Source organism: Geotrypetes seraphini, chromosome 3, assembly GCF_902459505.1.
Source record: "Geotrypetes seraphini chromosome 3, aGeoSer1.1, whole genome shotgun sequence".
NCBI lineage: Eukaryota > Metazoa > Chordata > Amphibia > Gymnophiona > Dermophiidae > Geotrypetes > Geotrypetes seraphini.
The window spans coordinates 78,966,360-78,988,844 of record NC_047086.1 but is presented as its reverse complement, the minus strand read 5'-3'; the positions used below and the strand labels follow the sequence as shown (position 1 = coordinate 78,988,844).

General features: G+C 42.7%; 1 protein-coding gene across 1 annotated transcript in view; it reads right to left on the bottom strand.

Moving 5' to 3' along the window:
* Positions 1–22,485, bottom strand: part of SNTG2 (syntrophin gamma 2) — a 391,266-nt gene that overhangs the window by 248,343 nt on the left and 120,438 nt on the right. The window contains exon 9 of the mRNA XM_033937548.1: positions 18,312–18,403. Coding sequence (XP_033793439.1) covers positions 18,312–18,403 — 92 coding nt within the window. The remainder of the gene's footprint in view (positions 1–18,311; positions 18,404–22,485) is intronic.

The following is a 22,485-nucleotide window of genomic DNA, read 5'->3' as shown; positions in this document are numbered from 1 at the left end:
TAGCTGCTGAATTATGTAATGTCTGAAACCCTATGTAAAAGTGCTGCATTGATTCCACAATAAATTGAATTCAGTAATCTAACCTTGATATTACAAAGACAAGAATTAATGTGTGAATGTAGTCAAAATCTAAGGTCTTGCTGAACAAATACGTCTGGCTGAACAAATATGTCTAAGCCAGTAATAACCTTTTTTAATACCTGACCTATCTGCTGTTCAAAGGAGAGTTTACTCTCAAAAAGGATTCCTAGATAATGAAATGTCTTTACAGAAATCAAATCAGCATCTAATAATTTAATAGAATCTGTAGGTATAGAAAGCATTCCACTTTCTTTCATCATTATTGAAACCTCTCTATTGGGACTCCCTAAATATCCTGTTTCAATAGCATCTTTCACCTAATCATCTGCTCCTGGGCGACGGCTTCCTCCCCCCCTCTCCCCCAATCTTAGTTTAAAAGCTGCTCTGCCTCCATTTTAAACATTAGTGCCTGCAGCTTGGTTCCATCCTGGTTATGGTAAACATAGAAACATAGAAACATAGAAAGTGACGGCAGATAAGGGCCAAGGCCCATCAAGTCTGCCCACACCAATGACCCTCCCTACCTCCCTTTGTGAAGAGATCCCACCTTTCGATCCCATTTAGCTTTAAAATCAGGCACACTGCTGGCCTCAATCACCTGCATCGGAAGACCATTCCATCGATCTACCACCCTCTCGGTGAAGAAGCATTTCCTGGTGTCGCCATGCAATGTCCCTCCCCTGATTTTCCATGGATGCCCTCGTGTTGACGTGGGTTCCTTGAAGAAGAAGATATCCTCCCCCACCTCGATACGGCGCGTGAGGTACTTGAATGTCTCGATCATGTCCCCCCTCTCCCTGCGTTCCTCTAGGGAGTAGAGCTGCAATTTATTCAGCCGTTCCTCATACGGGAGATCCCTGAGCCCCGTGACCATCCGTGTGGCCATTTGCTGGACCGATTCAAGTCTCAGCACATCTTTGCGGTAATGTGGTCTCCAGAATTGTACACAGTATTCCAGATGGGGTCTCACCATGGACCTATATAATGGCATTATGACTTCGGGCTTACGGCTAACGAAACTCCTTCGTATGCAACCCATGATTTGTCTGGCTTTAGATGAAGCTTTCTCCACCTGAGTTGCAGTCTTCATGTCCTCACTGATGATTACCCCTAAGTCTCGTTCCGCTACAGTTCTCTCTAGGATCTCACCATTAAGAGTGTAAGTCTTACATGGATTTTTGTTGCCAAGGTGCATGACCTTGCATTTTTTGGCATTGAAGTTTAGTTGCCAGGTCCTGGACCAATTCTCCAGTAGGAGGAGGTCGTGTGCCATACTATCGGTCTTGGATTTGTTGTCAGGTCCTGTTGTGTTCTTGTCCACTATATTGCATAATTTGGCATCATCGGCAAATAACGTTAATTTACCCTGAAGCCCCTCAGCCAAGTCCCTTATGAAGATGTTGAACAAGATTGGGCCCAAGACCGAGCCCTGCGGCACTCCACTTATCACCTCTGTCGTTTCGGAGGGGGAGCCATTCACCACCACCCTCTGAAGTCTACCCCCCAGCCAGTCCCCCACCCATGTAGTCAAGGTATCTCCCAAACCTATAGAGCTCATCTTGCTCAACAACCTGCGGTGTGGTACGCTATCGAATGCTTTGCTGAAATCTAAGTACACGACGTCCAGGGACTCCCCAATATCCAGCTTCCTCGTCACCCAGTCAAAGAAGCTGATCAGGTTGGATTGACAGGACCTCCCCTTTGTAAACCCATGTTGACGGGGATCTCGCAGATTCCCCTCGTTAAGGACCGTATCCAATTGGTGCTTGATTAGAGTTTCCATTAGTTTGCTTACTATTGATGTGAGACTCACTGGTCTGTAGTTCGTAGCTTCCATCCTGCTTCCTTTTTTGTGGAGTGGAATGACATTAGCCGTTTTCCAGTCTAGCGGGACTTTTCCTTTGCCGAGGGAGAGATTGAAGAGTGTTGATAGTGGTTTCGCCAAGGTGTCTCTTAACTCCCTGAGTACTCTGGGGTGTATGTTGTCTGGCCCCATAGCTTTGTGAACCTTGAGTTTGGATAGTTCACTGTAAACACTACTGGGCGTAAACTCGAAGCTGCAAAACGGGTCTATCGAGCTATCCCCTGTTGGTAGCTGAGGGCCGGATCCCTGCGTCTCACGGGTGAAAACTGAGCAAAAGTATTCATTTAACAGTTTAGCCTTCTCGGAGTCTGATTCTACATAGTTCCCGTCCGGTTTCCTAAGGCGTACTATCCCTCCTGTGTTCCTGTTTCTATCACTAATATACCTAAAGAATGCTTTATCGCCCTTTTTGATATTCTTTGCTAGATTCTCCTCCGCCTGCAATTTGGCCTCTCTGACTGCTGTTTTGACGGTTCTTGACTTGGCCAGATAGTCTTCCCTGGAGCCCTGCTTCCCTGAATGTTTAAAGGAGATGAATGCTCTTTTCTTCTAAGAACATAAGAACATAAGCAGTGCCTCCGCCGGGTCAGACCATAGGTCCATCCTGCCCAGCAGTCCGCTCCCGCGGCGGCCCAAACAGGTCACGACCTGTCCAAATCACCAGAAGGGGCCCCCATGCCACCTTGGTTTCCTATTGAGTCCTATCTTCCCATCAAAGTCCTAGCCCTCCGGTCTTGCACATGCACATGCACATTCTCTTTTATGAGGTTGGAGACCTCCGTAGAGAACCACTGTGGTTTGTTTTTTCTTCGTCGTTTACTTACAGATTTAATAAATCGGTTTGTTGCTTCGTGTATGGTAGCTTTCAGTGTTGACCACAATTCCTCTACATTATCAGTCTCTGCTTGGTTTTGCAGCGACTGATGGATGAATTCCCCCATGTCCTCGAAGTTGGTGTCCTTGAAGCTGAGGACCTTAGTTAATGTGTTGGATTTGGTGAAACCTTTTCTGAGGTTAAACCATACCATGTTGTGGTCACTGGATGACAGCGTGTCTCCCACAGAGACATCTGTGACACTTTCTCCGTTGGTAAGTATTAGGTCTAGAATCGCTTGATCCCTAGTTGGCTCCAAAACCATTTGCTTGAGTCTTGCTCCCTTTATAGAGTTTAATAGCCTTCTGCTGCTGCCGGTCGCAGAGGAAAGTGTGTTCCAATTCACGTCAGGCATATTGAAGTCACCCATCAATACTGTGTCCCCACGCAAGGTGATATTCTCTATGTCCTCGATTAATTCCATATCAAGGTCTTCCTGTTGCCTTGGAGGTCTGTATACTATGCCAAGGTACAGGCATTTGTCCTTTCCCCTGGCCAAATTTACCCAAAGGGATTCCCCTGTGTACCTAACATCTGTGATTCTGGTAACTTTGATGTCATCTTTGGCATATAGTGCTACCCCTCCTCCCATTTTGCCCTCCTTGTCTCGGCGGAACAAATTGTAACCCGGTATGACCATGTCCCACCTGTGAGAGTCTGTAAGCCAGGTTTCGGATATCGCCACCACATCTAGGTCGGCGCCCCTCATTTCCGTCTCCAATTCCAGAATCTTGTTGCCCAAACTGTGGGCATTGACGTACATAGCCTTCCAAATCCTAGGTTTGTTATGGCTATCTAGTGATATTCCCGATTGAGCTCCATCGGCTCCTTTGGTATTGTTTGCAATGTGTGTATTCTCCTTAGACCCTGAAACACAGTGTGAACTTACTCCGGACTCGGAAATGTCAGTATCCCCCCCGAACACGGAAATGTGAGCACCCCCCCCAGATCCATGATTGCTATGTGTATATACCTCAGATCCTGAATGGTATTTGCAGCTTACTTCATTAGATAGGTTATTAGTGCCCGTACCCTCCCCCAACTTACCTAGTTTAAAGCCCTATGGAGTAGGCGGGCTAATCGGTGTCCAAAGACGTTCTTCCCTCTGCTGGACAGGTGCAACCCATCTGGTCCCTGTAGTCCTTGTAGTGCCTCTCCGTGGTTCAGGAACCCGAAGTTCATCTCCTTGCACCATCCTTGCAGCCAGTCGTTTGCCTTCTGGATCCGATTCTCTCTGGCTCTTCCCTTGCCCCTTACTGGAAGGATCGAGGAGAACACAACCTGTGCATCCAACCTCCTCAGCTTCTCACCCAGGGCACCAAAGTCCTCAGGTATCCTCTCCGGGGTGCTCCTGGCGGTATCGTTGGTTCCGACATGGATAAGAAGCATGGGGAAGTGGTCCTGGGGCTTGATGAGACTGTCCAAGCAGGCGGTTACATCCCGGATCCTGGCTCCTGGCAAACAGCAAACCTCTCTCGATTGAATATCTGGTCTGCAGATTGGGCCCTCCGTGCCCCTCAGCATTGAATCCCCAATTACCACCACTCTACGCTTCTTAGGGGAGGACCGTACTGATGTCTCTGGGACCGGAACCTCCTGCTGGATATCTTCCTGTTCCTCATTGTCAGGTCTTCCCTGAAGCAGCTGGAATCTGTTCCTCAATGGGATTTGCGGGGTTGATATAGAACTACCCTGTGTGTGAGAAAAAGAGACAGTATATGAGGAAGGTTTTTTGTGTTTGCCTGTGGAGGAGGTTACCAGCTGCCAGGAGTCAGCGTCGTCAGCCTCCTCCTGAATTCCAATTGTTGGTCCCAATGAAGCAGGAATGGTGGTTTTGGGCGTCCCGAGGATGGTCCTGCCAGGTTCCTGTACGGTGATCTGGGACAGTTCCTGGATGACATCATCGATGTAGGCCTCGTCATCCCGGATACTTCTTAAGCGCATGACCTCCTCTCTCAAGCTATTCAGTTCTTGTAAAAGGCTGTTCTCTAGTTGATCCGTCGTTTCTGTCTGCGTAGAAACTGTAGCCATTTTTGTGGGGATGGCCTCGGTCTGTACAGATACCTCTGTGCTCTGTCCCAGCTCTCCCTCTGTTTCCGTGGCCACCCCCTCGATCCCTTTGGTGACTGGACCACCTACCTTGATTGTAGTCCTGTTGCTTCTGGTTCTACCTGCCATTTTTTTTTTTTTTTTTTTAAAGATATTTGTAAGTTATTTAATCGGTAGAGTCCATCCTTTTGGAATAAACTCCCTCTTTCCCAGAAGGTTGCCCAGTTCCTGACAAATCTAAATTCCTCATCCTTGTACCCTCATCTCAAACACGCATTGAGACTTCAGAGCTCGGCCGGCCTCTTGGGTCCTGTGCTTGGAACTAGAGGTTCTAGATGTCAGCTTTATACCTAAGAGCCTAAATTTGGCTTCCAGAACCCCCTCCTACATTTACCAGGAGAGCCGGCTCCTCCCCAGCACTATCTAAAATCCTATCTAAGTGATGCACTAGTTCTGCCAGACCATGGATTAAAAGTGAACAAAAAAGTCCTTTAATAGTGCAATGCATACAGAAAAATAGACAGGATCCTGTTTCTCTCATAGGCTGGTAGCTTAGTGCTACATGTAAAACAGCTGGGAGCTCAGTGGTAAACAAACAAAAATCATTCTGGCCCTGATTTTGGAAACGGCGCCTGCCATGGTAGGTGCCTGCAAAATGGGCGCCTACTGTATGCCAGTCACTGGTAGGTGCTGAGTCCAGAATCACATCTACTTTTTGTGCAGATACCTTAAATGTAGGCCTGCATTATGCAGGCCTACATTTAAGGTTTCTGTCTCACACCTATGGAAGTGCCTAGGCATGCCTATGGATGCCTAAGGCATAAACCATATACCAGCCTTAGGTGTCCTTAGACATGTATAGGTGCGAGTCAGATGCCTACATTGTAGGCGTCGATTGCCACATCTATTTTTTTTAAAAATATGCATCCCGATTGGTCCTTTAGATGGCAGTAGGATGCCTACTATTGCCTACAATCAGACGCCATTTTGAGAATCAGGCCCTTAGTGTATACACAGGTGTAAAAGTATAGAGGGTTTTTTTCCCCTTTCAGTTATCCCTTGGGTTGTGTAAGCATACTTTGAAGGTCTGCTTTTTTCTGATCTGGCCTTTCTTGGTTTGTCTGAGCTCTGGAGTTTCATATGGTCTGCTTGAACCATGCCTTCCCTGCTCTGACCTGAGTGAGCTCTCCTCAGTTAAGCTTTTTAAAGTGTCTGTCTGAGGGAGTGTTAAGGGAAACCAACAACTTACTATTGTCACCAGCAGCCTCAGGGCAATGGGTCCTAGGGCACCAGTGGCAAGAGAAAACTTTTGTGAGCCACTGCGGGCAGCACAAGAAAAAAAAAAAAGGTTAGCAGAAGTGAACACCACCACACCAGGTAGGTATTGTATCAAGCAATAACTGGGTTTATTCTTCAAAACAAAATATTCAACCAGCTTGCTTGTTTCAAGTTCAATAAGTTTTATATTGGAAAAAAACCCACAATCTTGTCAGGATGTTCCAGATATAAAATATAGTCCCAAAACAAACAATACACTTCTAAACAGTCTCTGGGTTAATGTCAGTCAAATAAAGTTCAAAAACACATAATTCAAGCTTCTCCAGCCGATTAATAGTCCAAACTTTCAAACATTCAAAAAAACAAACAAACAGTCTTTTGGGCTGATATCCTCAGCCTGTGCTAATGCTATGGCACTAGGCCCCAGCAGTTGACTTGCTGGCCAGGGAGTGTGCTCTGCATGGTCACAATTCGCCAATCCCTCAATCCCACCACAGAAAACGCGGAGCATTCCCCACTTCCTGGGACTGGTAACAGCCCTTCCCCCACCCAGAGGGAAAAGAAAAAAAAACACCAAATCTCAAAAAAAGTCTTTTACAGTTCTTAGAGGTGCCTCCAAGTACCACACCTTCTTCAGGGTTACCACAAAAACATTTAATCAGCTTAGTTAAGCAGTGTTCAAGTAAAGCATTTAGGCAATCTGAATTACTTGCCTTCAGTCCGGAAAATCTCCATTGGCAGGACTCCAATCCGTGGCTCAGCATATGGCTCCAGCTCCATGTCCTGGAAATCTTCAAGCATGCAGTTAGGTGGTTCCAAACCAGCCTCAGTAAGCTCCATACTTTCCAGCTGCTCACTGCCATTCAGAGCTCTCAAGCCTGAGTCTCTCTGCCTTTCTTCTTGCTGCTGCTTCTCCTTCTGTCTCTCTAAATGTTCAGCTCTCTGGTGTAATAGCCTGTAGCCACACCCCAAACCCTCAGGTGAAAAGGTTTTCTGGCTGTTTCTGCTTCCAGCCTGCAGGTGACTGCTGGGAACTAAACTAGAGCTGTGTGGGGATTGAGAAACCTGCAACTCTCCTCTCCCGCTCCCTCTAAGGGTCAAAGAAGGAAAGTCATCAAAATGTTCAGTTTGGGGTTTAAATTGAGCTGTTTGTGGAGTGTCTGCTCTTGAGTTGTGCACTGCTCTGGGGATACTCCTAGCAGGCATAGGCTGAATACCACACTATACACTTCATTATGAGGTAAACATGAAGCTGAAAAACTTTCAGAACAGAATCTAACCTTATATTATGTAATCAACAACTTGTCCTCTATAATAAAACCCTAAGCCCACATGCGCACTTAGGACAGCGTGTTCCCTGACAGCGTGATGTGTCTCTCCGTGCCAAATTCCATTTTCAAACACGGAGGCAGGGAACATGCCAGCGACTTCCCCCTCCCACCCTCACTCACTGTAAGACCCCAAAATTCACCGCTGCTGCTCTTCTTCAAAGCATCCTACTGAGGATCACCTGCTGGCTGTAGCAAACCTTGCAGACCGCTCTCCACCTCGGGATCGCATCAGAGGGAACGTGCCACCAAGGTGGAAAGCGACTTGCGAGGTTCACTACAGCCGGTCGGTGATCCTCAGAAGGCTGCTTTGAGGAGGAGCAGTAGCAGTGACAGCAGTTCGTGCTGGTGGGCCAGGACTCCGGGTTTGGGAGCAATACAGGCAGGCAGGGGGCCATGGCGAAAGGGAAAGGGGCTGCTTTGGGGGGAGGGTTGTGCTGGGGGACAGACAACAATCATGCTTTGCTCTGGGAGGGGGGAACAGAAGGGTTCCACGGAGCAGGCAGGCATGGCACAACAGAGGGCCAGGGGGAGAGGGAAAAGGGGCTGCTTTGGGGGGAGGGGTGTGCTGGGGGGCAGACAGCAATCATGCTTTGCTCTGGGAGAGGGGAACATAAGGGGGCCATGGAGCAGGCAGGCATGGCACAACAGGGGGTCAGGGGGAGAGGGAAAGGGGAATGACAGACAGGGGTCTAGAGAGACACACAGAAAGAATGACAGACAGACAGGGGGCCAGAGAGACAGACAGAAAGGAAGACATACAGCCAGCGTCCAAGGAGAGAGAGAGAGACAAAGAAAAAAAGACAGACAGCGGCCAAGGAGAGATAGACAAAGAAAAAAAGATAGACAGCATCCAAGGAGAGAGAGAGAAACAAAGAAAAAACGACAGACAGACAGCGGCCAAGGAGAGAGAGAAATAGAAAGAAAGAAAGACAGACAGACACATTCTAGCACCTGTTAATGTAACGGGCTTAAAGACTAGTTAATATATATTCTGGTAACTTCATGCTTACCTCATTTTAAACTGACCGGATGAAAAAATAATAGTTCTCAAAAATCTATTGCAAATCATTGAGGTAGCCCAGTACAAAGGGATCTTTATGTCTATATCAGGGATCTCAAAGTCCCTCCTTGAGGGCCGCAATCCAGTCGGGTTTTCAGGATTTCCCCAATGAAAGCAGTGCATGCACATAGATCTCATGCATATTCATTGGGGAAATCCTGAAAACCTGACTGGATTGCAGCCCTCAAGGAAGGACTTTGAGATCCCTGGTCTATATCCAATTATACTACCGCAACCTACAATATTTAATACAAAAGTCTTACTAAAATATAAATGCATATATCTGACACTTGCTCTTAATTAAATAGCTTGTCTGACCAGATTTGTTTGTTCTTTGTCTGGTAAAACCATGCTGTTTTATTTAGCCATGACTGAGGTCATAATGACAGGTCAGTAGTTAAGTTCTTTCTTCCTAGTTTTACTTTTATGAAAAGGAATATGTGTCCATCTTCTGTGCTCCAGAAGCACTAATGTCTCCAATTTTACAAAGCAAAGAATGATCTACATTAGTTTGTAAAGACTGACACATTCATTTGTATTTGTATTCTGTTTTTCTCAACAAAGTTTCATATCAGGATGTAATACAGATTAATCACTGTGATTACACAGTACAAAACATCATTTTCATCAGTGTTAATGTTGGGTGGGTTTTGTAGTATTTTTCATGCTGATTTCAAATCTTTGTTTAATTTTTCACTAGCACGTCACATTTTTGTACTGAGGCTCATCATATATAATTATAAACGTTAATTGGGCAATATATCATGCGTTTATAGAATAATCTAATCTAATCTAATCTTTGGTTTATATACTGGGTCATCTCCCAGTGGAGCTCAACTTGGTTCACATATAATTAAGACTAGAGTACATAGTACATAGAAGAAAACATAAGAGAAGGAAGAACTAATTAAAAACTAAAGTACATAAGAAAAGCATAAGAAAAATAACTATAATATTATCATTTCGTTGAGGCTGTAGTTAAACCATTTAAGCTTGCGAGAACAACAAAGTTTTCAGGAATTTACAAAATAACTGCAACTGGCCTAAAAGCCTAATTTAGTCAGGAAGTTCACCCAGATCTCTACAAACTTAAAAACAAAAGATCGACTGAGCTTCCCAGCAGATTTAATTCCCTTAAAGGAAGGGAAGGCTAACTTATATCTTTGTGTGTTTCTCAAATGGCAAAGTCTAAGGGAATTCCAACATAAGGGGCCAAAAGGATCAAATATTCCATAGAGAATCTTGAAGATTATGCATGCACATTGGATCCTAAAGCGAACTGGGAGCCAGTGCAGCTTCATCAACAAAGGGGAAACATGATCATACTTTTGTTTCCTAAAAATGAGCTTAGCTGCAGTATTCTGTATTAACTGAAGTCGTTTTAGGGAGGGTTAACAACAGTTTTCTTTGGTTTTTTTTAATGCTACAGACATTATTTATGGTGATTAATATCAGTGTTTATCATGCCAAGACAATCTACTAATCATCCAGATTGTTACGTCTGTGGTTCATTCACGATGAAAGTACATCACCCAATTACCGTAGATCTGAAGGAGGTATACAAATTGTACTTTGGCTGTCCACTGAGTGACTAGGATAAGTCTTGGGCTCCACATATCATCTGTACCAGTTGTTTCACCGAACTTCGTGACTGGCTCAAATAATGAAAAGCATCAATGTCATTTGCAATCCTATTGATATGGAAGGAACCGCAAGACCATATTAAAGATTGCTACTTTTGCCTTGTGAACATAAGTGGATTCTCAGCTAATACTAAGATCGAAATTATATATCCTACTCTGGATTCTGCTATTAGGCCTGTTCTTCATGATGACTCACTGCCTGTCCTGGTACCTTCACAAGATGGACTTGCTTCTGTGGAACATGACGAGGAATATGATGATGATGCAGCAGCTGGTCACAATCCAGAATAATCTGATCCTGATGTGAATGATGAACATTCAGAACCAGAGACCTTTACACAAGCTGAGCTCAATGATCTTATTTGTGATCTAAATCTTTCAAAAGAAAAAGCAGAACTTCTTGCTTCAAGGCTTAAGCAAAAGCACTTGCTTGCAAAATATACTAATATAACTCATTACAGAAAAAGAAATCATAACTTAACAACATTCTTCAATGTAAATGGCTCATTGTGCTTTTGTCATGACATGAACGGGCTCTTCAACAATTTGTCACAAGTGCATTGTCCAGATGAATGGCGTCTCTTCGTTGATGCTTCACAGGGAAGCTTGAAGGTAGTTTTACTGCACAACAGAAATTCCAAACCAAGTATACCAATTGGCCATTCTGCTCATCTAAAGGAGTCTTATGAGAATATGAAGAATTTACTAGAAGCAATCAGTTATAAAACACACCAGTGGAACATCTGTGGTGATCTGAAGGTCATTGGCATGCTAATGGGAATGCAAGGAAGATTCAGTAAGGCAGGGGTGTCCAATGTCATTCCTCGAGGGCCGCAGTCCAGTCGGGTTTTCAGGATTTCCCCAATGAATATGCATGAGATCTATTTGCATGCACTGCTTTCAATGCATATTCATTGGGGAAATCCTGAAAACCCGACTGGATTGCGGCCCTTGAGGACCGACATTGGACACCCCTGCACTAAGGGCTCCTTTTACTAAGGTGCTAGTGTTTTTAGCGCACGCAGGATATTACCGCATGCTATACCACGTGCTACACGGCTAGAACTAACGCTAGCTCAATGCTGGCGTTAAGGTCTAGCGTACGTGGCAATGTAGCGTGCAAAATTCCTCGCGTTAATTCCCTAATGTAGTTTAGTAAAAGGAGCCCTAAATACTGATGTTTTCTGTGCTTGTGGGTTAGCAGATCTACAGCGGAACATTATGTCAAGTGTGGCTGGCAGCTGAGGGATATCTATAACCCAGGGACAAGCAGTGTGAAATTTATGCCATTGGTGGATCCTCATAAAATATTTCTTCCAACTCTTCATATCAAGCTGGGGTTAATGAAGAACCTGGTAAAGGCCATGGGTAAAGCAAACTTACCAGGTTTTCAATATCTTATGAAGAAATTTCCAAAAATCAGCACTGAAAAACTGAAGGAAGGGATATTTATAGGCCCACAGATCAAGTCCATTATGCAGGATGAAGATTTTAAGCAATCACTCTCAGCAGGTGAGCTTGAAGCTTAGGAGGCATTCAAGTGGTTAGTGGAAAACTTTCTGGGCAACCATAAGTCTCCTTCATACAAGGAAGGATTTCAGAACCCCCTTGATTCATATCAGAAACTTGGCTGTTGCATGTCATTAAAAATATACTTTTTGCACTCACATCTTGACTTTTTTCCAGAAAATCTTGGTATGGTGAGTGACGAACAAGAACCTTTTTACTAGGACATTCAGTTAATGGAGCGTCACTACCAAGGCTTCTGGAATGAGAGTACGAAGGCTGACTACTTCTGGATGTTGTGCCATGACAATTCAGAAACAACTCACAAAAGAACATAAACATAACATAACAAAAAAACTCACTTGTATACCACAAATACCATTAAGTTCTATGCGGTTCATAGAGACTAGTAATTCAAATGAATAAACATCCAATATCTAACTTCCGAAAGATTCTGTAAAAAGATGCGTCTTTAAGGCACATCAAAATTGTTGATCCAAGTTTGAAAATGTGAATATGTGAGTCAGATCCCTAATCGATAAGGCAGCCTGAAAAGACAGCAATCGTTTCTGGAATTTTTTATATTTACATCCCTTTACAGAAGGAAATGAAAATAATGAATGAGATTTTCTAGAATGTTTAGAATTTGTAATAATGAAAGATTCCATAAGATACTCTGGAATTAAGCCTGTTAATTCCTTAAAACAAATATAGCCGAACTTAAATTTAACCCATGCCTCAACTGGAAGCCAGTGCAATCGACGATAGAAATCGGTGACATGATCATACTTCTTTAAATAAAAAAATCAGTCTAACTGCTGTATTCTCAATTATGCACAGTCTTTGAAGATAGAAGATACTCTAAGCATTTTTGAAGAAATATTGGTTGGTGAGTAATTATGTTATGCTGTGTGCTTATTTGACTTTGGACCGAAGATACTGCAATATTTCTTTAAGTTGATGCTCCAATTCTTAAATCCCTATATGCTAAAATGCTAGCATCTGAAAACTATGATTTGGATTATTCTTCCCAACATGCATCACTTTGCTATTGTCCACATTACATTTTGTCTGCCATTTAGATGACCAATCTTCTAATTTCCTAAGGTCTTCCTGCAAGGTTTCAAAGTCTGCATGAGTTTTAACAACTTTGAACAGTTTTCTGTAGTTGTCATCTGCAAATTGAATAACCTCATTTGCTTTTCCAATTTCAAGTAATTTACAAATATTTTAAATAGCACCAGTCCCTCTATAGATCCTTGTAGCACTCCACTATCCACCCACCTCCATTGAGAAAAATGACCATTTAACCCTACTCTCTTTGTTTTGTCCAATAACCAATTCCTAATCCACAATAGAATATAGCCTCCTATCCCATGACTCTTTAATTTTCTCAGGAATCTAGGGAGTAGCATGCTATGTCCAAATAATTTCTTATCAGTGTTTATTATAGCAGTTGTAAGATTGACATTTGACTTTTATTCTGTAATATTCTAAATGTTCCAAAATTAATTTTATATTCTAATTATTTCTACTTTAAACATCTAAAGGCAGATCTTATTTTTATGTAAATAAACTATTATTTCTATCATTTTCATGTTTTCAGTTTAGTAGTATAAATATAGATTTTTGCCTAGTCATGCCCTCAACTCTTCACCAGCATCAGTAAGCAATCCTATATGAAGATATATTACAACACAATGTATGTAAACCCTATATTATAACACTGTGAATGTAAACTTTAACGCATTCTGAGCTCTTTGGGGAGGATGGGCTAAAAATCTAAGGGCTCCTTTTACGAAGGTGCGCTAGCATTTTTAACGCACGCACACGATTAGTGCGCTCTAGCCGAAAAACTACCGCCTGCTTAAAAGGAGGCGGTAGTGGCTAGTGCGCGCTAAAACCTCTAGTGTACCTTTGTAAAAGGAGCCCTAAATAAATAAATTAAAAGGAGTTAGAACTCAGGATAGCTTATTATGAGGCTTGAACATTATATATTTCCAGAGTACATTTCAGTTTCCAACTTGCACATCTCTATCTACACTGCCAATAAAGGGTATGAATATTGTTCACTCCTATAATATTTTGGAGGATCCACCAAGATAGATAGCTGAGAAGATAAGAAATCATCAGAATGATAAGACATATAAATCCCATACCATCTTTACTTTCAATTTGTACAGCTTAAGTTACCTGTGCTAAGTAACCTTTTCACTACTTCAAACAGTGTATTATAATAAGCGGCCTTCAAAAGCAGCCCATAATCCTTGGCTGGCACAGGAACATTTTATATTTCAATCTTATAAAAAGTTATCCTTGACATTTTTCCCAGGAAGAGAGTCATTCAAGAGCCAGACCTGCTCTGCATTCTAGGGATTTTCAACCCTGGAGTCCTAAAGTCAGCCCTCTAGGCTAAGGTGAGGGCCCCTCTCAGGTCAATTGTTACTTATCTTTTTAGTTGCAGGGGACCTCCAATTTCTAAGACGAAGTTCCCCCTTCTTCCTTACCAATTCCCCCCTTCAAGGTCTGTTTTCCTTTCAGTTGAAACCCAAGCACAGTACCGGGTAGAGCTTTGGATTCTTGCCCAGAAATAGCTAAGAAAAAAATTTAAAAATTTAAATTGAATCAGGTTGGGCAGACTGGATGGACCATTCGGGTCTTTATCTGCTGTCATCTACTATGTTCCTATGTTCACAATAGTCACTTTTACTCTAGGCAAATCAATATGCAAATAAGTCTCAGTCCCACCCTGGACCGCAAAGTTGGACCTAAACCCTATGGGGGTAATAATAATTTTTAAAAAAATGTCTAAAAAGTGTCCTAAATGGCTACTTGGACGATCAAAAAGCCTGATGTCCAAGTACTCATAACCAAAGCTGTTTTTTAGACATATCTAAAACCAACTTAGGCCTTTCCCCTGCCTCTAAACGCACAGAGAGAAAAGAGGTGTGTTTAGAGGAGGGGAAAGGGCGGGCAGTGGGCGGGAGGTGGGCCGACCTACACCTAGCCGTACAACAGGTATAACCAATACAGTTTAGTCGGCACTTAGACCTTTTTTACTTAGATGAAATAAAACCAGGTCTAAGTGCCGAAAAACAGGCCGCTGAGCTGATGGCCGTTGGCGCCATCAGTTCAGCGGCCTGGCAACCTAACCATCGTGGCAGGAGAGATGCCTCATCTCCCCTACCGCAATGCCATCACTCTTCTACCCGAACTGGCGCGACCCGCGGCAGTTCGGGTAGAGGAGTGATGGCATCGCGGTAGGGGAGATGAGGCATCTCTCCTGCCGCGATTAATCACTCCCCCCCCCAAACACAACATCGGGGCAAGAGGGAGCCCAAGCCCTCTTGCCCTGAGGCAGCCGCGACCCCCCCCCCCGATAACATCGGGGCAAGAGGGAGCCCAAGCCATCAAGTCCGGCGATCCGCACATGTAGAGGCCCAGCCAGGTGTACCCTGGAGTAACCTTAGTCACCCGTATCCCTCTATGCAAAGAGATGTGCATCTATCTTGCCTTTAAATCCTAGAATGGTGGATTCCTTCCTTCTTCTCAATCCCTAGTCTTGGGCCAATGGACCAGACATCAATGATTTGTTGCTCCCCCATATCCAGCAGGGCTACTTCCACTCCTGCAACTCTTACACCTTTTTTTTAAAGCTTGGTTCATCCCTTCTTTTTTCATGAAGGAATCTGTGCTTACCCCAAAGAGCACTCCATCAAGGGGCATTCTCTTTTAAAATGACCCTCTTTCTCACAAGTATCATATCTTAGTGGAGGTCATAAGACTAGTGGTAGGTTTCTTCACAGGGTCTCTGTTATCCCTTCGGTATAATATATAATATATACTAGAGTATTGTAACATAACATTAAGAACATAAGAACTGCCATCTCCAGATCAGACCTTAGGTCCATCAAGTCCGGTGATCCGCACACGCAGAGGCCCAGCCAGGTGTACCCTGGAGTAACCTTAGTCACCCGTATCCCTCTATGCGCCTTGCAAGGAGATGTGCATCTATCTTGCCTTTAAATCCTAGAATGGTGGATTCCGCAATAACCGGTGAAATAAAACAGAATCATAGCATCATCTGTCTTTTACCCATTCCCTCATAGATGACCAAAATTATTACACCCATAACTCTGGATAACATTTCCAATACCCTGGTAGATGGAATATGCTTCTCATCAACAATTTGTTTTGCATACAAGGAGAACAAAATAATACCCCATAGGAGACCCAATAATGCCAAATCACTTTCAACCCCTTTCATCCAACATTCAAACCAAACACACACTCCATATATAGCAACCATTCATACAGCCTATAGAAAACTTCTCCCCATTTACTTACACACAATCTATCATTTACACTCTTTGCATGTAATTCCCCAACCCTCCCTGAAACAAATCCCCACAATCCCCTCATTCTAACCTTCCAATACTTAGGCTAGTCTTACACCCTGAAACAGCAGGCATCTGTATGAAATCTCTCCTGCCACTAAACAATGACTCAATAACTGTACTTATACTAAAGCCAAAACCAGTTCAACAACCGAAGGCTTCTTTTAACAACTTCTCTGGCACTTTTGAATCCAGCCACAAATTCATTAGCTCCTCTGTACATTCGAACTGTCACGTGCAGCTGCTATGAACGTTAATCAGTTCTCTGACCCTCCATATTGTTTTCCAATGTTCCTTTTTCATCTGAATCCAGCCATAAATTCTATTAGCACCTCTAGCCATTCAAATTGTCACGCACAAATGTTATGAACGTTAACAGCTTCTCTGACACTTCATGTTAGTTTCCGATGTTCCGTTTCTGCTGATTCTTGCCACAAATTCCATTAGCTCCTCCAGCTGTTCAAATTTCCTCGTACAGTTGTTATGGGTGATTTTCATAATGGCTGGAAAGAATAGGCCAAACTGAGCCCCAACCGCCTTCAATTGTGGCCTCAAGTCCAAGAATTTCTTGCGCCTCTGAGCTGTTTGCTTATCAAAATCCGGCATAAAATAAATTCTTGCCCCATTCCACTTAATGTCTCTCAACTGGCGTGCTTTTGCCAAAATTTCAAATGCTTGGTTATAGCGTAGCACTTTAATCATCATAGGTCCTCGAGTATACCCTTCTCTGTTTGCGAGAATCCGATGTGCTTTTTCCACCTCAAATGCATTTTAAAATTTTATATGCAAAATTTTAGGGATAAACTCCTCTATAAATTTAATCAGGTCCCCACCTTCAGCATTTTCAGGAATGCCCATGACTCTCAAGTTATTCTGAGGTGATCTGTTTCCCAAATATTCATTTTCCTCTTGTAACGCTGTAATTTGTTGCTTCTGAGCACTCCAACCTGAAGCAGAGTCCTCCAACTGTGATATTCTCTGCTCTACCTCTGATGTTCTTCTATTACAAACTGCGAGCTGCACCATAGCATTAGCCACTTCCTGCTGTAGTGCGATAATGTTAATCGCACTCTCCTTTATTAGTTGTTTCTAATTCCTATGCATGTTGGAGCAATGGCGGAGCAGTGTCGGCGCATTTAGCATCCTGGGCTGTCATAGAAACCTCTACTGCTGCTTAGTGAAAAAGGGCCTTAGTGCTAAATAGTTTATTATGTTATGTGCCCACCTGGCTGTATTCTATAATTGCATAACCAACTGCACACCTAACTCCCACCCCCCCCTTATACAGCGTCAGAGCAGCGCAGAACATTCAGCGTGCCAGTCGGAACTAAAAACCGCTTGCATGGTTTTATAAAAAGGGGGGAGGGGTTGAGGGGTTTGGGTGCTATCTATAGAACATGGGGAATAATTCTGTTTACTTAAAAATATTTACAGCCCGCCCATCCATTCATTCTGAGCAGGTTCCAATTAATTAAAACATTAAAATAAGTATTTTAAATCATCAGAATAGTCACACTATCACATCTAGATTTCCGTCCCTAAAATATCAATAAATAAAGTAGTTTTAACACGTGCCCTGAATTTCTTATAATCTAATTTTACATTACAGCACAGGGGGAACATTATTACAAACAGTCATAATCTAATAAGAAAAGACAACAACTATAGAGCATATAATTCTGTGCACGTAATTTAAACTAGAAAATCTGTGTACCCAAATAGCAGTGTCAAGAGTAAGAACATAGGGCTCCTTTTACGAAGGCGCGTTAGGGCCTTAACACGTGGAATAGCACGTGCTAAAATGACACGTGCGCTAGCCACTACCGCCTCCTCTTGAGCAGGCGGTAGTTTTTCGGCTAGCGCACGCTATAGCGCGTGCTAATCCGGTGCGTGCGCTAAAAACGCTAGCGCACCTTCATAAAAGGAGCCCATAGTTTTCCTGGGGCAGTTTTCAAAAGGTGAAGTACATATTTGCTTTTCCTTTGAAGAAACAGCAAAGTCCATGCAGAGAAAATATATGTGAATATTTAAGAAAAGTACGGTACTCCATAATGTAAAATATTTGGATATCATACACAGAAGAATACTTCTTATTTACAACTGAGGTTCATTTCTCCTTGGCCATTGCCTCCTGTTTACAAATTAGTATAGCACAGCAAACGACGGAAGGCTGTATAAAATAAGGAATTGCCAATCAATGAATTAAAAATATAAAGTGCAATACATACGGTATTGGAAGAGTTTCCATTTAAATGTAAACCACTATCAAAAAGTGGTGAAGAAGCCCCACTGCTGTGGTCACTGGATGGCTCTGGTGAACCTGAAACACAGAAGATAATTAAGATGTAAGTGCTTATTCTAAGTGTAGAATGGTAGATGTAAACAACAAAAGTGGTGTCTGCTTTGAGTAATTGAATTGATACTGTGAAGGACCATGTTAACATTTTTTTTCCTTTTATACACAAATATCTTACCATTATTATTTCTTACAAGCACACACACACACACATTAGTGTTTGATTTAAACCCAGGATGAAAGTGATTGCTCAAGTCACCAGTTCTCTTTCTTAGCAAATTTAAGATTTTTCTTAATTAAAGCCCCTGCAGGACTCCTCTTAAATGTGTTGCTGATCCATGTCTAATTGGATAAACTTCATCTAATAAACTGTTCAAGTCTAATATTTGGGTGATTGCAGATACATTTAAAAAACAGATGCAAGGTAATCTTACGGAATTATTGTGACAGTTCTGACCCGTTAGTCAACCCTGACACAGGAGAGGCAAGAAACTGTGCTTCCATGCCACCAAGAGAAGCAGATCTATAGTAAAAGGCAGTATAAACCACCCAGAGCTGTCTATCCTTCATTTCAGCCTAGGCAGACACCTTTTAGCAGGGAGAAAGAAAATCTCCTCAATGACCACCGGGGAAGCCAGAGAAAGCTGAAGCCTGCTGCCACCTCAGCTAGGACTGGGGTGTGGTTCTAACAGATTTAAGCCTAGTTTATAGAAGCTGGCTAGAGCAGTTGAGGAAAAGTGTCTCAAAAAAGCTCTCCAGCCAAAGCAGCAGGTCCAAGAAGGAGACCCTATGAAATGGCTGAATTCTGAAAATTCCTAGACTCCTGAGCCAGACCCAAGAGTGGAAAGTATGGACTGTGTTGAATCAGAGCCAGTTCCTAACCAGGCAGAGAAAATGGAGATCAACTTGTGCACAGTGGGCAAGTAGCCATTTTGGCATGTTTTTTTTTCTCTCTTTTCTCTTTTGTTCGAGAAAGGAAGACAAGAGTTTTGTTTGGTTTTGTTGTGTGGTGCTTACCAGAACCTTTGGGACTCTGTGGGAAAGACTTGTGCTACTAGCAGTGCTGACTTTTTGCTGCTAGCAAGAGACTGCTACTTTTGAAGAGGTTTTTTTTTTTTCTCTCTTCTGTTTGTTTGTTTTTGATCAAAGGCCCTACAGTGTTTGGAATTGCTGGGGAGTGCATAAGGCTGTGGGGATGTGTATGCTGTGCCATCCGGGTGGGATAATTTGAGGGACTCTTTTTCTCTTATGTTTCATGAAGAAAAAGTGATAGAAGCTACACAGCAACCTTTGCCCCACAATTAGCTCTACGGAGCAGAAACACCTGTCCATGTTTGTGGAAGGCAGGCATTGGGAACGATAACTGTTTTATCTTGGCTGAGATTTGGTTTGTTTACAACTGCATACATGAACCTGTGAAGAGGACTGGGTTTAAACTAGTGGAGTCCAAGTATCTTGTTGGGCTGAGGCCTTTTTGCCTGCTCAAAATATAGCTGGAATGATTTGAATTTTTCTGTTCTGAGTTATTTTGCTTTACTGGCAACTTTTGTTCTTGAGCCTGTTTGGACTGTGGAAACAGCACAGGATTGACTGAATTATTTGAGTCTGGCTGAAGACTGCTGAATACTGGAAAGCCATAATTTTGAAGGGTTTTTTTTTTTGTTATTTGCCCTTTTGGGTAGCATTATAAAGCCTACCTGATAAACTTATCCAAAGGCCTAGGATTGACCCCTTTTCTAAAAAAGAATGAATAAATATGAACTTACCTTGCAAAACTCTCCTGTTTTGAGAATTGTTTTGTTTTTGCATTGTGGATTGAAGCTAACTTAGTGCAGTTTACTTTTTCACCTTGAAGGGCCAATTCTCTCTTTAGAGTGGCGCGCATCAATCGGCCTAGTCACCCTTCCCAGCACTTGCGCTACCCAGCGGAGGCCAGGTAGGTGATACTATGCACAATGGGTCCTAAGTCAGCACTTGGACATCCTAACAGCAGGGATGTCCAAGTGTTGATTATCAAAAACAACTTTATGGATGTGCAGCAGCATTGGTAAGCTACTGTTTGTCCAGAGTTCAAAGGGGCGTGTTGGGAGGTGTTTTATGGGAAGGAATCGGGTGGGCTTCAACCTGGATGTACCAAGCCATAATCAAAGCTTTCCTAAGGGGAACTTAGACGCTGCCAGTTAGACCTGTTTGAGTTGCATCTAAGTTCCATAAAGGTGCCCAAACTGACAAGAAGACCATTGGAGGATTTAAGGCCTGACCCTCCCCCCTTAATCCCCCAGTGGTCATGACCCTCTCCCACCACCCAAAGAGCAGAACCCCCCCCCCCCACAAAAAAACAAACAAACCATAGGCTTCCCATTAGCTGAATACGGTAGAGGAATCCCCATCAGCTGAATCAGTTTCAGGGATTCCTGGCAGCTCAGCTGATGGAGATTCCCCTTGCTAGGATCAGCTGAGCCGTGGAACCCGACATCCCCTGACATCTCCGCTCCCCCATCCCCCCAATATTCCTGGGCCCCCCTCCCATATCCCCAGAACCCCCCCTCCCCCCATTGAGAAAATGGCAGGAGGGAAGCTCACTCCCTGCTGCCTTCAGGGCAGAGTGCTGCATATGACGGGGCTTCCCCCTCCAACTGCATCTTGGGATGATGTCACGTCAATGTCCGCATATGCACAAATGAGATACAGAGGATGATATGCATCCTTCCATTCTCACATATATTGCAAATGTTGATTAAATCTATCAAGGAACACTGGCATGTAATACAACTGACGTCTAGTGAGTTTAGGGAATTGCCTATAAAAACATTCACTAGGAATAAAAATGTAAGTGATAGTATAGAAAGATATAGATATAACCTAAAGAAAGAACAGGATAAATTTGAACATAAAAAAATGTGAGTCATGCCAGTGGGGTAAGAACACAATAGAAGGAGAAAATTCAGAAGTTCCTGAAAAAAAGATAGAATAAACAAATCAAGAACTAATACTACATGTAAGAGCAAACAAGTAGTATATGCTACAACATGCCCGTGTGATTTAGTATATGTGTGACACAGTAGTAGCCCTGTTAATATTCAACTAAGTGAACATCAATCTAGAATCAAAACAGGAAATTTGCAGGCACCGCTGTGGTCCCTAATCGGCAAGAGAAAGGGCATTCTATTGATGACATTAAATGGAGAGTTATAAATCAAGCGATAGTCGAGTGGGAGAGTGGTAATCTAGATCAGTTACTAAATTATAAAGAACAGCATTGGGCATTTGAATTAAATACGGTGACTCCTAATGGGTTAATTTAGAGGTAGAATGGGCAACTCTTCTCTAAATAGACTTAACAAGGGGACTGTTTAATCATGACTGCTATTGGTTATCTGGCCAGAAATCGTATTGGCTGTCTCTGCCATACTTCCTATAAAATTAATTGTAAAAATTTGCCGCGGCCATTTTGAATTGCATTGAATGTGGTGAGAAGTGGACCGAACGGCATTCATAGGCAAAGAGTTTTAAATAAGTAAGGGGTGTAATTAAAATAGAACAGAAATAGGATAAGGTTTTACAGGAGTTATATATGTACTGTTTAGGTGACAAGAGTTTTAACAATATGTTGTATATGTTGCAGGGGACAACCTTGAAACAGCCATTGGGCAAAACATGTCGGATATAAATAGTCCCCAGCCGACATATTAGCATAGAGTGCACAGATAAGTGCTTTTTAAGCATATTTAAAAAATGAAACTTTTGATACTATTGAGTATTTAAATAAAATGCATTAATAAAGCATATGATTAAAGCGTATCAATAAAGCACATGAATAAAATGCATAAGTAAAGTGCATAAAATTGGATCAGTGAGAAATGCTAAGTAAAAATTAAAGTAACTATTCAATCCGTGAAATTGTTACCTAAGCTGTACACATATTTCTGATTTTAAGTGATTAAAACACAGAAAACACATCTGATGATCTATCAGAAGAGCTTATACTGGTTATATTGCCTCACTTGAATTCATATTTGTTGTTTGCTGGAACTGATGAGTGAGCAAACTGTTTATATTATAAGAGCTGGTTACTGAACATTAGTTGTGACAAAACAATACAGCAT